Below are 15,248 nucleotides of genomic sequence, written 5' to 3'. Positions count from 1 at the left end.
TGGTAGCAGTAACTAGTTGCAGTTGACAAATTCACGTTTCCATTTCCTAAAGAATTATCTTTTCACTTGTTAAAATTATCTATTAACTTGTCCTCTAGTCTTACAGTCATATTTGTTTCTTTTTAGGTTTAGAAGAACAGTACATAATTTTAATTTTTCAAAATGCCCTTGATCCTCATGCAAACATGGTATTTGAAAGCATCATTACTGATATTGGTTTGAAGAATAATGTTTCCAATTTTTTTGCAAAAATTCCTTTTGAAGAAGCCAATAGCAGACTTGTTGCCTGTACAAGAAGCTACGAAGAGAGTATCAAAGGAAGTTGTACACAAAAAGAAAGCAAAGTTAAAACTGTAATTATATTTAAGTTTTTCAAAATAATTTTAAATGGTTTATTTATTTGGTTGTGTGGTGGTAGGGCTGAAACCCAGGGCCTCCTCACAGGTGCTCTGGAAGCACCCTCCCACGGAGGTACAGCCCCAGCTCCTGCAAATGGCTAACTTAAGAAAACGTGTTATGCTTGTTTGTTTAATATTTGTGCCAGTACCAGAGCCTAACCCGAGGGCCTGAGTTCTGTGTGGTCCTTGACACTCAGGGCTGGTACTCTGTCCTTTGAGCTGTGCCTCTTAGTCAGTGTGGTATTAGGGTTTTTTTATTCTCTTTGGAATTTTTGTTCATATGTGATGTAATCTTACATCAAAGCATTAATAATGGATCGGTTCTTTTTTTATATAACATAGTACTTAATATGGATCTCGGAATGGTTTGGAGTTCCTTTCAGCACATTGGTTTCTGTTCCTTCTGGTTTCCTCTGCTATGCATATATGCACACTGCTACATTCAAGTAGATTGTTACCTCCAGTCTTAGGTTTAAAGGAGTTTTGGTCTCTGCAGCATCATACATTTATATGTTACATATACATGTGTAATTGAGAGTTAGGAAAGTAAGGAATGTATACTATTTGACTTAAATAGTCAGAAGTGTGTGTTGGGTTATACAGAACTGACCTATGAGTCAGTTAGGTAATGCTGACGTGAAATGAATGAATCAAGTGCCACTGTACTTACTACTGTAACACTTCTATAGAGACTGGATATTGCTGATTGAATTTATCAGGAATAAATGACTCAGCCCTACGTACTTGGAAATACGATGATCTGAGGCACAGTATTTTATTGTTTTTTCCAACATAGTTTCTTGTTTTTGTGGCTCTTAGTGGCCCTATCATACTCAGTTGAAACTTTTTTTTTAATTACTCTGCTGTGATTCAAATCCAGGTCCTGCAAATGCTATAGCAGTTAGTTACACTTCCAGCCCTAAGGCACAGTCTTGATAATTGAACGGGCTTCTCACAAGTTTTTTCAGAGAGCTTTTTCAGAATTGGCTCTGCTGAGGAAGGCTAGAGCTGTATAAGCCATAAGGCAACTGGGATGACCTCAGATTTCAATGGAAATCTCTTTCCTCAAAGGCCCCATGCTTCACTTTTAGCTCCGTGGAGGGCTGCATCTCATGGCAATGTGGTCCTGAGCATCTGCCCCACTTCCCAGGGGTTGCTGGTCATTGGACTTAGGCTTCCACATGATCGAATTCTTAATGAACAGTAGTCATCTGGCAAAGAAAAGGAAAGCACTGGAAAGCCAGTATTGCCATATATTGGGAGACTATCATTTTCTAGAAGCTACAGTAAAGAGAAGGTACCTCCAAGTCTTGCCCTGTTCTTGCTTTGAATTGTTCAGCTTTTGCATACTTTTCTAGATTATATATATATATATATTTTTTTTTGCCAGTCCTGGGCTTGGACTCAGGGCCTGAGCACTGTCCCTGGCTTCTTTTTTGCTCAAGGCTAGCACTCTGCCACTTGAGCCACAGCGCCACTTCTGGCCGTTTTCTGTATATGTGGTGCTGGGGAATCGAACCCAGGGCCTCATGTATACGAGGCAAGCTCTCTCGCCACTAGGCCATATCCCCAGCCCTAGATTATATTTTTTAATCTCCTTAAAAAGCTTTCTGATTTGGGCTTGCTATTTTTATAGAAGAATTTCTTGATTTGATTTTGTGAATTGAGTATTTAACTTCCTTTACTTAGGTGTCCTTTGAATCTAAAGTGCAAGCAAGAAACAAGCAGGAATTTCAGTTTTTTGATGATGAGGAAGAAACTGGAGAGAACCATACCATCTTCATTGGACCAATAGAAAAGTGAGAAACTGTTTTTCATGTGCAATGCTTTCAATTTCTTTGCTATTTCCTTACATTTCAGTTATGTATACATAAAGCTTGCTTTTGTTTTATTTTACTACAGATTGATAGTATACCCACCACCTCCAGCTAAGGGAGGCATCTCTGTTACTAATGAAGACCTGCACTGTCTAAGTGAAGGAGAATTTTTAAATGATGTTATTATAGACTTTTATTTGAAGTAAGTTTAATATTTTACCAACTTTTTTTTAACACTCTGTCATTTTATATCTTTTTTATTCTAAAACCAGAGCGTTTTGTTTAGCTCCCCTTATTCTTACTTACCATGTGACATGTGGAAGTTATTTAGTCTGTCTCTTCTGTTTTTCCACATTGAACCCAGGGCTTCATGTATGGAATGCAAGTGCTCCATATCCTGTTTCACATTTTTTTAATGAGAATAATTTCTTAAGTGGTTGTGAGGATTAAATGAGATAATGTATATTATAAGTGGTAGAGAAAATGCCTAGTATATACATAGTTTTCCTAAATTATGGCTTATTGTCTGCTTACTGGTTTGTACTATACAGTGGGCATGTGTATTGAAACAAAACTTCAGTGTTGGTCAAAGCAAAACATTTTGGCAATGACCCTCACTCAGTTGACTTTAGAGCCCACTAATGATTTTGCACAACTATTTGTGGTGAAAAATGTTGTAAAGAGAAATGCCTTCATGGCTAATTTTCCTTAAGGCCACTTTGGTAGGCGTGTGCATTGTGGAAGTCTAGAAAAGAGGTGATAGGAGATTTTGCAAGAGAATGGATTATGTTGGAAATAGAGCCAATGGGACTCTATACTTGACTCAATGATATGAAGGAGTATGGAGAATCAAGGAACTCTTAGTTTTCTGGCAAAAGATGTTGGGACAAACTAAAGCACTAAGTGCAGAAGCAGAAGCAGAACCACTGCGACAGTGTGCAACCTTTCTCTGTGTCAGCATGCAGAAGACTTGAAGTATGGTCCCAGAGAGATGGGTGCCCACCTGCGTTCATAAAAGCACTCTTTTCAATAGCTAGGATATAGAAACCACTCAACTGTCCATCAGTAGATAAGCAAAATATAGTACATATATATATTATGGAATATTCTTACAGAAAGAAATACTATCACGTTGTACAGCAGATGGTCTACTTTGATGGTGGCCTCTAATCATGTTCTTCCAGATCTTAGCCTTCTGAGTAGGTAGGATTACAGGCAAGAGTCTGAATGTCCAGTTTCAATTACATTCTCTTTTTTTGGCCAGTCCTGGGGCCTGAGCACTGTCCCTGGCTTCTTTTTTGCTCAAGGCCAGCACTCTGCCACTTGAGCCACAGCGCCACTTCTGGCCATTTTCTGTGTATGTGGTGCTGAGGAATCAAACCCAGAGCATCATGTATACGAGGCAAGCACTCTTGCCACTAGGCCATATCCCCAGACCCCTTAAAAGAAGCTTTTATACTATTATCCACTAAAGGTAGCATGGTTCCTCCTTAATGGTATAAGTTATAATATTATTGAAGAAATCAATTCATATCATCCAGTGAACTGATTGTCTTATAATGTCTTTTATAGGAATCTGAGTTGCCTGGATTCAAGTGATCTTTCAAGTTACATACTTTTCATTACACACTGAGCTTTGTTATTAGCAAATGTTAAACTAACAGTTCTCAGGGTTAGAGTCGTGGCTTAGATGGTAGTGTGCCACCCAGTGAAAAACAAGAGTGTCAGATACTGAATGTAAGTCCCAGTCTTGGACCAAAAGTAAGTAACAGGTCTCAAGAAAAAATATGCAGCTGGGTGCTGGTGGCTATCCTAGCTACCCAGGAGCTTGAGATCTGAGCATCAGGGTTTAAAGCCAGACCAGGCAGGCAAGTCCATAAGACTCTTAGCTCCAATTAATCACCAGAAAACTGGAAGTGTTGCTGTGGCTTAAGTGGTAGAGTGCTAACCTTGAGCTAAAGAGCTCAGGGACAGTGACCAGGCCCATAGTTCAAGCCCCACAACAAAGAAAGAAAAGAAAGAAAGAGGGGGGAGAAAAGGGAGGGAGGGAGGAGAAAGAAGAAAATGGTCTTAAGACAGCCAAACAGAAGCATTTTTATGTTTCTGTGTTAAGATTTCAGTAGACTTTTAGAATATCCTGTTGTGATAGAATGAAGTTGGTCATAAGCTTCAATTTGCATGCCTTCTACGAGAAATTTTATGACAAACAAGCTTATTATTTTGCAACGTGACGGACCATTGCTGTTTGTTTTGATATAGGTTCATGAATATAAATATCTGTGGTTCATTAAATGTATTGTGTAGCTTAAGATAAAATCTCAAAATATGCAGTTCACCCACTTACAGCCAACATGTTGTTCAGTGGGTTTCTAGTATGTTCAGAAGTTGTGTAACTGCCATCACAATTAATATTAGAAAATTTTCGTTATTCTAATGAGTAATCGTTCTCCTTCCATATTTCTGTCCAACCTCACTCCTGAGCCTAGGTAACCACCAGACTCTCTGTCTCTATGGATTTGCACTTTCTGTATAGTGTACATATAATGGGGCCATAGAATAAATATGTGGTCATTTGGGGCTGGATTTTAGTTAGCATAATGTTTTCAGGATTCTTTTGTATTGTTTGGTTTTGTTTGTTTGTTTGGCTGTTTTTTTTGCTAGCCCTGTGGCTTGAACTCAGGGCCTGCGCACTGTCCTTGGTTTCTTTTTGCTCAAGGCCAGCACCTCTACACTTGAGCCACAACGCCACTTCAGGCTTTTTCTGTGTACGTGGTGCTGAGAAATCAAACCCAGGGCTTCATGCATGCTGGGCAAGCACTCTAATTCTAAGCCACATTCCCAGCCCTCTTCTATGTTTTTGTATATATTAACAAATACTTTGGGTTCATGAACATGTCTGCCATTTGTTTTTTTTCTTAGTAATAATGCTGTGAGCATTTCTTGAAGTTTTTTTTTTCCCTTACTCTGAAATTTTTTATATAGAGATAGTTACTTCCCTGACTAGGAGTATGTTCTTGTTTTAAGTCATTAGATTTCCTGTGCCTTGGTGGCTTACACCTGTATTCCAAGCCATCCAAGCCAGCCCAGGCAGAAAAGTCTGGGAGACTTTTCTTCAATTAACCACCAGAAAACTGATGTTGTGCTGTGGCTCAGAGCACTAGCCTTGTGCAAAAGAGCTTAGGGAGAGAGCCCAAGTTTCATCCTTACCTAAAACGAATCTGATGATTATCACATCTAGAATATGAGGCACATTTAACCAATGACTTCTTTTTTTTTTTTTTTTTTTTTTTTTGGTGGCCAGTTCTGGGCCTTGGACTCAGGGCCTGGGCACTGTCCCTGGCTTCCTTTTGCTCAAGGCTAGCACTCTGCCACTTGAGCCACAGCGCCACTTCGGGCCATTTTCTATATATGTGGTGCTGGGGAATCGAACCCAGGGCTTCATGTATATGAGGCAAGCGCTCTTGCCACTACGCCATATTCCCAGCCCCCAATGACTTCTTTTATCTTTAAGAGATAGACATTATTGGTCATGGCCAAATAAATATTTGGTCACTGCTTTTGATTAAAGTTTACCTGAGCTTTTAGCTGAGGATATAGTGATGTAGCTCAATAGTAGAGTACTTGGCAATTACTACTCACAAGGCCTTGAGTTTGATTTGAACACCACAATAAATTAATAAAATAACAAAATCATTACATCCATTATATTGAACTTATTTTTGCTTAAAATAGATATTTGGTGCTTGAAAAACTGAAGAAAGAAGATGCTGAGCGAATTCATATATTCAGTTCTTTTTTCTACAAACGCCTTAATCAGAGAGAGAGGAGAAATCATGAAACAAGTAATCTGTCGTAAGTCAAACTGAAAATCCTTAACAAACATAATAAGTCACTTAAATTGAGTTGAGTAGTTGATACTTAGCTATTTATTTAATAGCTAGTTATACTTACGTATACTTTATAGTTGTCCTTCCACAGAAAATTGGTCCCAGATTCCCTTCACCATTTACAAGTCCTCTCTATATGAAATGTTGCAATATTTTGCCTATAGTTTGTATGTCCTCCATATACTCTTACTTCTACAGTACTCATTAAACCGTATCGATATCATTAAGTATTTGTTCTGTGTTCTTCAGTGGGTATTGCTATCTACATGTTCAGTATAGGTGCGTACAGGTTTTCCTTCTAGATATTTTCTGTACTCAGTTGAATTCATGGATGTGCAGTGGTGTTTGAAATACAAAGTACTAGCCTTTGTAATTCACTTGCTTTTTTAATTAAATACAGCCAGGAGGGTTCATTTCTGTTCTTTACAGGTTCATCTTCAAGTGACTTAAAGTCCTCTTGTCCTAGCTTTAAGGTACTAGCTTTTTTGTTTATATGTTTTCTTTTGTTTTTCACCACTTTATATTGAGGCAACATTATTTAGTTCTATTTGTAAATTTAATGCAGTTCATAATATTTTGAAATCTCCTGTATACCTGAGATCTCTAGAAGAAGTAGTTCCAAAATAAGACTTTTCAAATTTCTTAGATGCTTATGAAATGCAGATTGGCTCTGTTTCATTCTAGCTTTTTCATCTAAGAGGAATCTTGAGAATCAACTCTTTCCCCCCTCTCTCTTTATCTCTCTCTTTCTTGCTCTTGCTCTCTCATTCTTTCTCTCTTTCCTTTTGTGCCAGTGAGGTTCTTTTTCTCAAGGCTAGCACTCTACCACTTGAGCCACAGTTCCACTTCAGATCTTTCCTACTTTGTTTATTGGAGATAACATTCTCATAGAATTTCCTGCCCAGGCTTGCATCAAACCACAATCTTCATATCAGCCTCCTGAGTAGCTAGGATTACAGGTGTGAGCCACTAGCACCTGGCTAGATTCTACGTTCAGTGAGCTCTTTTGGGTAGTTAACTCTCAGACAAGTTAAGGTAATATCACACTGGGTAGTTTTATTGAACTTCCTGCCCATATAGTGATGTTATCCTGCTTTGATATTTGCTGTAATTGGTCAGAAGATATGCACAAGAGTTGGTACATTTTCTTATAGTGGTTATTGTTTTGAATTGATCTATGGTGTGTATATAAACAATATTTCTATTTCAGAAGTTCCTAATCTTGTGTCTTATTGTTGATGGTAGTTAATTATTTTGACCAATGCTCATAAACTATTGTACTTTATCTACTTTCAAATTGTCTTACTTTTCTTTTTCTTCTCATTTATAATTCATGCTCTACCTGAGAGGTTTAGGCCAAGATGCACTTGGCTCTGGATTTTGATAGGACTACAAGACAATAAATCTGTGTTGCTTTTCATAAAGAAAGAGATGATGAGAGATTTTAAAAATGCTTCTAGATTCTGTGATGGTCAATTCCATGCCTTATAGTTTCACATAAAATGATGGATTTTTTTTCCCCAGTCTGTTGAACCACCTCAGCTGTTACTGCTGAGTCTTCATAATTTATAAATCACTACTGAAAATTAAGGTTATTTCCAAAGCTTACAGTTTATCTCTTTGTTACAGAATACAACAAAAACGACATGGGAGAGTGAAAACATGGACGCGACATGTAGATATTTTTGAGAAGGATTTTATTTTTGTACCCCTTAATGAAGCGTGAGTAAGAATTTTGTGTAAACATGATAGTGGTGTTTTGAGAAGGTGTTTAATGAGGTGAAGGCTTGTTTTTAAAACATCTTTATTTTATTATGTATCTTGAAGATGCTGTTTTATGAAATTTAATTTCCCAGTGAATCATGTAGAATACTAAATTTGGCAAAGAGTAGACCACATACCTTGCATGATTGGTCAATGTGGAGTACAGTCATTTTAATAGTAAACGGTGCTTGTGGTCTAGAAAATATCTGTACATGTTTTACTTTATGCATTGGTAAAAATAGAACCTATTCGTGCAAAGAAGAAATCATGGTGAGAACTAGAAGCAGTTTTGTAAGTAAATAGAGATGCTTCAATTCTTTGTATTATTCTTAGGAGTTCAGACTACTACTCACCTGAGGACTGCAGAGGAATTGATACATAGTATAGAATTGTGGAATTACTAAGCAGTTAGGACTGGAGAGTTTTCTTGGTTTATTTTTCTGTGTCCTCCAGCCAAACAGCATGAAGAACTACTAGTTTGAAATTTGGGTTTATCCTTTCAGCCAGGGAAAGCATGTACCATGGGCAACTGAGATGACAAGATCTCATTTTTCAAAATAGGTAAAACCAGAAATACTGATATGTACTAATTATGTTCATTGAGCTTCTATATGTTGTAATTTCCCAGGCGATGCTAATTTATTTAAAGTTAAAGTCATAAAACAAAACACTTGTTAGAAACTGTCATAGTAAATGCTTCAGAAAATCAAAACTCTGTTTTTTTTTTAGATTAGAAGTGATCATCTGATTCAGCTTTATCCTTTTAGCCAGAGAAAAAGAAAAGGATTTTTCCTAATTTTTAAAAGATGAAACAAAACTTACAGTTTATTCATATTGAAAGAAACACTACAAAATCTACTAGTCTAAATTTTTTTTTCCTCTTTCTGGTGCCAGTCCTGGGGCTTGAACTCAGGGCCTGGTGCTGTCCCTGAGCTTTTTATGCTCAAGGCTCATGATCTACCACTTGAGCCACTGCTCCTTTTTTGGCCCTTTGGTGATTAATTGAAGAAAAGAGTCTTGGACTTTCTTGCTAGAGCTAACTTTGAACCGTGATCCTCAGTCTCAGCCACCTGAGTAGCTAGGATTGCAGGAATGAGTCACCAGGGACCCAGCTTAGACTAAATTTTTGTAAGTGAGAACTGTTATAAGCAACTATAAAATAATTGAATATTTTTTAAAAATGAGCATTGGTAATTTGTTCACAAAGCCAATAAAAACATTACAGATACTCATTGCCAAATATAATTTTTCTAATAATAAATATGTATTTAATTATATTGCTTGCTTTTTACAGTGCACACTGGTTTTTGGCTGTTGTTTGTTTCCCTGGTTTGGAAAAACCAAAGTATGAACCTAATCCTCATTACCGTGAAAGTGCAACCATACACAAAAGTTCCCCTGTGGACGACAGTTGTGTTTCTTCTCCTTTGACCAGTGAAATGGACAGTGGGTCACAAAACTCTCCTGCCAAGCCTGTAATTAAGAAGATGCTAAACAAAAAGCACTGCCTAGCCGGAACTGATTCAAGTGCTGGACACGGAGAAAGTGAGCCGTGTTATCGGAGAAACATAGGCAGTGTGAAATGTACTGTGAAAAAAAAAAATCATACTCCAAGTGAAAGTGAAGATGCGAATAAAGGAGAAGCTGCAAGCCAGAAAGTTGTTGATAGGTCTCAAAGTGAGAATGGCCTACAGGATGAATGCTTAAGTTCGGGTCATCATCCAGGTACGTACTACATGTTTTGAAAGAATTCAGAGAGGACTTTTAGAAGAATTAGGCCGTTTTCTTTTTGTCAGGCATTTGGAGATAGAATGTATATAAAATGACTTTTACTCATTTTATGTGGTTGCATTTTGAAGTTTTATAGTCTTATAATCACTACCATAAGGAAGATTTCACTTTGTATCACTACAGAGATGTCCTGGTGTCCCTTCTGCCATCACTTTCTTCCCTCATTCCTAAGAGTATAGCTTTGACACTGTAATGAAGGCTGAACATCCCTAGTGTGAAATTTGAAATGCCCTAAAATCTAGAACTTTTTGACCATCAACATTGAGGTGTAAAAAGGTCTATACCTGACCTCATATGTCAGATATAGACACAAAATCAAAGACAGGTGTGCTAACAATGTTGTATGAAATTATTCTCAGACTGTGCATAAATTATATATGATAATTAATATGCCAACTCAGGAAATGTTAGTTGTGTAAGTTAAATTGAATTCAAGTGGCCAGAGGTAGAAATGAAAACATTGCTCTGGGGTCAGTTGAAACTCAGTTCCGCGTTCCTCACATTCTTGTACTGTATTTCGGTAGGAAGAGGACAGCTTCTGCCTTTTTTCCTGTCCCTTCAGCTCGTAAGTTGACTTTCATTTCCTGGGAACCAGTTTCATATATTTAGTCCATTATAAAAGTCTTACATTTCATTCAGATTCTCTGCGATCTAGTCAGTTACATGGCTTATTCTCCAGTTCACAAGTAGTCTGTACCCTGATAGGAGTATTACACAATGCAGAGATGTAGCAAAACATTCACTTAGCTGGGAGCCCATTGCTTGTACTTGGCCTCCTAGCTACTACCAGGCTGAGTGACTTCTGACGATCATGGCTTGAAGCCAGCCCACACAGGAAAGTTCTTGAGACTCTTTTATTTCCAATAAGCTACCAAAAAATCTGGAAGTAGAGGTGTGCTCCAAGTGATAGAGCGCTAGCCTTGAGCAAAAGAAGCTCTGGGACAGTGCTAACCCCCGTGGTCAAGCCCCAGGACTAGTGCGCACACACACAAAACAAGGCCAAAAAAAGGGGCCAGAATCTATACCTCCGCTACAAAACGCCCTTTGGATAGCAATCTTATACAGTGTATATGAAATGAATTAAAAATTAAAGTGTGGGATGTAAAGCAATGGGACAAAACTTGGAGCTTTATAGACACAAAAACTCCAGAGATTCTTGATGCCTTATCCTAAAAATTAATATTTTGGTTGAGTAAATAGCTAGTTGTTCTTGAGGAAATAGCCTCAAAATTCCCAGTAGATATTGAAGTCATCTGTTGAATGCAAATTGTTTAATTAATATCCCTTTTCCCATTTACAGTATTTGTCTTTTGGTTATGATCTGTGCAGTACATTTATTTAGCTTTTAGTATGAATGTAACTGCATAAATTGACAAAACATTAGTTTATCACTTTGGGATGTGGTAACACTTAATATTTTCTATTTTTCTTAATGATTACTTAATCCGGTATTGAGCCCACAATTTGAAAAGCATTGTTCTAAATGTGTTTCTTTGTTTTTTTTTTTTTTTTTTGCCAGTCCTGGGCCTTGGACTCAGGGCCTGAGCACTGTCCCTGGCTTCTTCCCGCTCAAGGCTAGCACTCTGCCACTTGAGCCACAGCGCCGCTTCTGGCCGTTTTCTGTATATGTGATGCTGGGGAATCGAACCTAGGGCCTCGTGTATCCGAGGCAGGCACTCTTGCCACTAGGCTATATCCCCAGCCCGTTTCTTTGTTTTTTATTAGTTAAAAACCTTCGTTTTCATTATATGCTTCCTAAGGGCTCACACGTGCAAAAGTCAGGAGTAAGCATGCAGTGCAGCTCAGCCCTCTCCCCGCCATGTCTGAGAGGAGCTTGGAGGCACCTGTAGTTCTGTACACAGTGGTAGCACATTGAAGGAATAAGAAACGTGTAAACATGTTGTGATTACATGAATATCTCCGTAATTGGACACAGCTCCCTTTAGTAAAGTTGACAGGCTATAAATGATGTATTTTACACCGTTTTAACATAATCTGTCACTAGTATTAACCACTAGTATCAGATAACACTATACTAAGTGAGAGTTATATCTTATTTTAGAGATTCAATTTTTGAGGTGAGATAATAAGGAAAACCACTATAGATTATTACTTGACATTAATTATTCTCTTGTTTTCAAATGCATACGAAGTTCAAGTAAAGTAGAGATATAAGGACAGTCTCTGCAGATAGAAATCATTTGCTGCTAGACATAGTCTAATTGACATATCCCTAATTATTTGCATGTAAATGCAGATGTTTTAAGCAAAAATACAAACTTTTAAAAGAAATTACTGGAGGAGGTTATTCTGTGACAAGGATTTACTATTGTATTTTAGTTTTTTATTGTTTTTGTTTATTTGAGGGAGGCAGTACTAGGATTTGAATTCAGGTCCTTGTGCTTGCTAGTAAATAAGTCCCTTCCATTTGAACCATGGCTCTAAGCCCTTTTTGCTTCAGGTTATTTTATAGGCAGGGTCTTGCTTTTTAACCCCTTATAAATAACTTAATAGCCTACAAAAGTAAATCCGTGTGTTCACATTTGTGAAATTGCATATGTGTGATTAAACAGCCCCTGGTTTCCATACTGAAGACCCTGACTCACTTCCCATGCAAACCTTCTTAGAGTTTCATCTCCTAAGATGCTTTCAGCAAAACAGTTACTTTTAACAACTGAAGAGTCTTAGAATGAACCTTTAAAAGTATCCATTTTTCCTGTGAAGCATTTACATTTCTGCTACCAACCTATTTTGTCCATAAACATCCTGATGTGATGATGGCTATATATCATACTTGAATTTGGACCTTATTATTTGTCCCAGAGAAAATTTGTTTACTTTTTGCCATTTTTTTATCCTTTAATGGATAATTTTCCATATTTCACAATTTCAGTTTTAAAATACTGTGTTATTTTGTGTTCTACTATGCTGTTCTTGTTATTTGGGCATTGGTCTTATATTTCAGACTATTGTAACTCCTGTTCTTTCTGAGCTGGATGTCAGTGGCTCACACCTTTAATACTAGCTACTTGGGAGGCTGAGATCTAAGGGATTGTAGTTCAAAGCTAGCTTAAGCAGGAATGTCCAAGAGACTCTTATCTCTAACCACCAAAAAGCCCGAGGTAGAGTTATAGTTTTAAGTGTGGAGTGCCAGCCTTGGGCAAAAATGCTCAGTGACAGCTCCCAGGACTGGTACAATCCTCCCCCCGCTCTCCCAAAAAGAAGAAAGGTGTCTTGTATATCTGGTATACACATGATGTGTACGCATATACATGTGTATTTAAGCATTATATAAGATATATAAGTATATTTAAATATGAAAATGAGAACTTAAATTTTAATGAATCTCAGGGCCTATGTAGTAGAAACATTTCTATAATTAACATGCCAACATAGGTTTTCATTTAAACTGACTTTTATATCATGCTAAAGCAGATTTAACTACTCTGCAGTAATCAATTCGTTACCAGCATAGGATAATTTTCACCATTATGTCCTTTGAGATATAGGGATAGCCTTTTTATTGTATAATGTTTCTCATTAATCCAGACGGTTTAAGCAAAATCAGGCTAAACTATGGTGACCAATCAGCTGAAGGAGCTAAAATGCTTGAAGATGGACTCATTGACTTCTCAGAGGATCAGGACAACCAGGTGAGCCTATAACTTACTTTTTTCTTAATTTTCTGACATTCGTTCAGTTGTGTTAGAACAAACTGAGCTTACCTAATAGGGGAGATGACTTCATTCTCTCTAGTATCTTCTTGGGAACAACAGACCTTATTTTTGGGAGGTGTGGGAGTAGAGGAAGGTCTCATCTTTGGTTTTCAGTGTATTGCTGTAAAGCACTGTTGTTGTTTCTTTTAGTTTTTATAGGTTGAGTATTCCAAATCTGAAACCCAAAGTAACCCTCAAAAATTTGCGGTGGATTTTGGATATTCAGACCAAGAATGCTTATGTGGTCATGTCTATGCATGTATTCTAGAATCCAGAAAACTTTGAAATCTGAAACATTTCTGGGCTTATAAGCACTTGCATGTTAATGTACTCTATTCCCACTGTTGATTATTCCAGTCTAAAATTACTAGAATTTTTCTCACAGGAAAAAAAACAAGAAAAGCTTTATTCACTTTACATTCAAGACAGTCTACTGAGGAAGATATCTCTCAAATGAAGTAAATATGTAGTTTGTTTTAAAAAGTTTGCAAATCCCTTGGTCTGTGATGTGAGAACAGTCATTTATGTAACAAATAATTATTCATATCCCATTGTGAAATAAATTTGTAATACTTTAGAGATTTATTCTGTATGGAGTAAATAGAATTTCTAGTAAATTTCTAATTGTTAGTTCTCACTAAAATGTCAGTCACAGCATTAGAGGTAACTGGAGTAGAGTAACATAATGAAATTAGTGTTCGATTATTTACCTAGAAATTTTTTCTACATAATTGTTATTTTGTCTTCCTTGATGCTGTTGCATTTGGTTATTGATTATTTAGATAACAGTTTTCTAATACTAATGGTAGATTGTCTTTTACAGGATGATAGCAGCGATGATGGATTCCTGGCAGATGACAACTGCAATTCAGAAATAGGACAGTGGCACTTAAAGCCTACTCTATGTAAACAGTAAGTTTTAATTCTATATTTTGTAAGCAGTTTGATAATTTTCATGCAAGTGCTGTCAGAATAAAATGTGACTGGGAAGTTTTTATATAAAAACACTTCAGTAGAATTGTCAAATGTCAGAATCTTTGAGGAAAGGTGATGAGTTCAGGGCAAGGAGTAATCAACTTAGCCTTCCCTTAGTGCTAATCTTCAGTAAGTTATTGTTGGTTTTTAGAAGCACATGTGCATTCTCAACACTTCTTCGATGATAAAGTATTACCTATATATGGACCTAATCTCCTTTTACCCTATAAAAAATGTTGGCAGGAACTCAAGAGACTGAATGGCAAGCCTCATTTCTTTCTATAAGGAAACGTGAGACCTAGGTTAGTTGATAATTTGTTCCAGAGTTGGGAGTGTGACTCGCTGGTACCATGTGCTTAGTACGCACGAGGTTCTATGTTCAGTTCTTATTGTAGAGCTGGGCAGAGAATGGTATGTGCTCCAAAGCCATAAAATTTTAGCCGAGAAGAATGGAGAGCCTTAAACATTTCAGAACTTGGCCGTTATGTTAGAGTCCTTACTTGGGGCAAATACAGCTTTATAGAATTCAAGTGTTGAAGGTTCGATCTGAGCCTAGTGTTTTGAAGTAGAATCATGGGGGAAAAAATACTACTACATCCTAAACTTATTTTTTTTAATATGGTGATGCTTTGATGTGTTTTGTTTTCTACAATAGGCATCAGTTAAAAATGAGATTTTTTTTTTCTTAGCCTTTTATATGGCACTACTTCTGTTCATTTGTTTTTTGCTGCCAGTCCTGGGGCTTGGACTCAGGGCCTGAGCACAGCGCCACTTCTGGCTTTTTCTATATATGTGGTTCTGAGGAATCGAACCCAGGGCTTCATGTATGCAAGGCAAGCACTCTACCACTAGGCCATATCCCCAGCCCTTTTTGTTTGTTTTTAGAATATGTGGTTTCGA

General features: G+C 37.3%; 1 protein-coding gene across 10 annotated transcripts in view; it reads left to right on the top strand.

Annotated features, from left to right (window-relative positions):
• Senp6 (SUMO specific peptidase 6) overlaps positions 1-15,248 on the top strand; it is a 176,010-nt gene that overhangs the window by 156,403 nt on the left and 4,359 nt on the right. For all 10 annotated transcript variants that reach the window (XM_048353670.1, XM_048353663.1, XM_048353669.1 and 7 more), the window contains 8 exons: positions 127-353; positions 2,088-2,197; positions 2,301-2,417; positions 5,948-6,067; positions 7,732-7,824; positions 9,161-9,591; positions 13,207-13,310; positions 14,197-14,285. In XM_048353670.1, coding sequence (XP_048209627.1) covers positions 127-353; positions 2,088-2,197; positions 2,301-2,417; positions 5,948-6,067; positions 7,732-7,824; positions 9,161-9,591; positions 13,207-13,310; positions 14,197-14,285 — 1,291 coding nt within the window. The remainder of the gene's footprint in view (positions 1-126; positions 354-2,087; positions 2,198-2,300; positions 2,418-5,947; positions 6,068-7,731; positions 7,825-9,160; positions 9,592-13,206; positions 13,311-14,196; positions 14,286-15,248) is intronic.

The sequence above is a fragment of the Perognathus longimembris genome, chromosome 9, assembly GCF_023159225.1.
Source record: "Perognathus longimembris pacificus isolate PPM17 chromosome 9, ASM2315922v1, whole genome shotgun sequence".
Taxonomy (NCBI): Eukaryota; Metazoa; Chordata; class Mammalia; order Rodentia; family Heteromyidae; genus Perognathus; species Perognathus longimembris.
The sequence above is the reverse complement of the archived record's forward strand: the minus strand, read 5'-3'. Positions and strand labels throughout refer to the sequence as shown.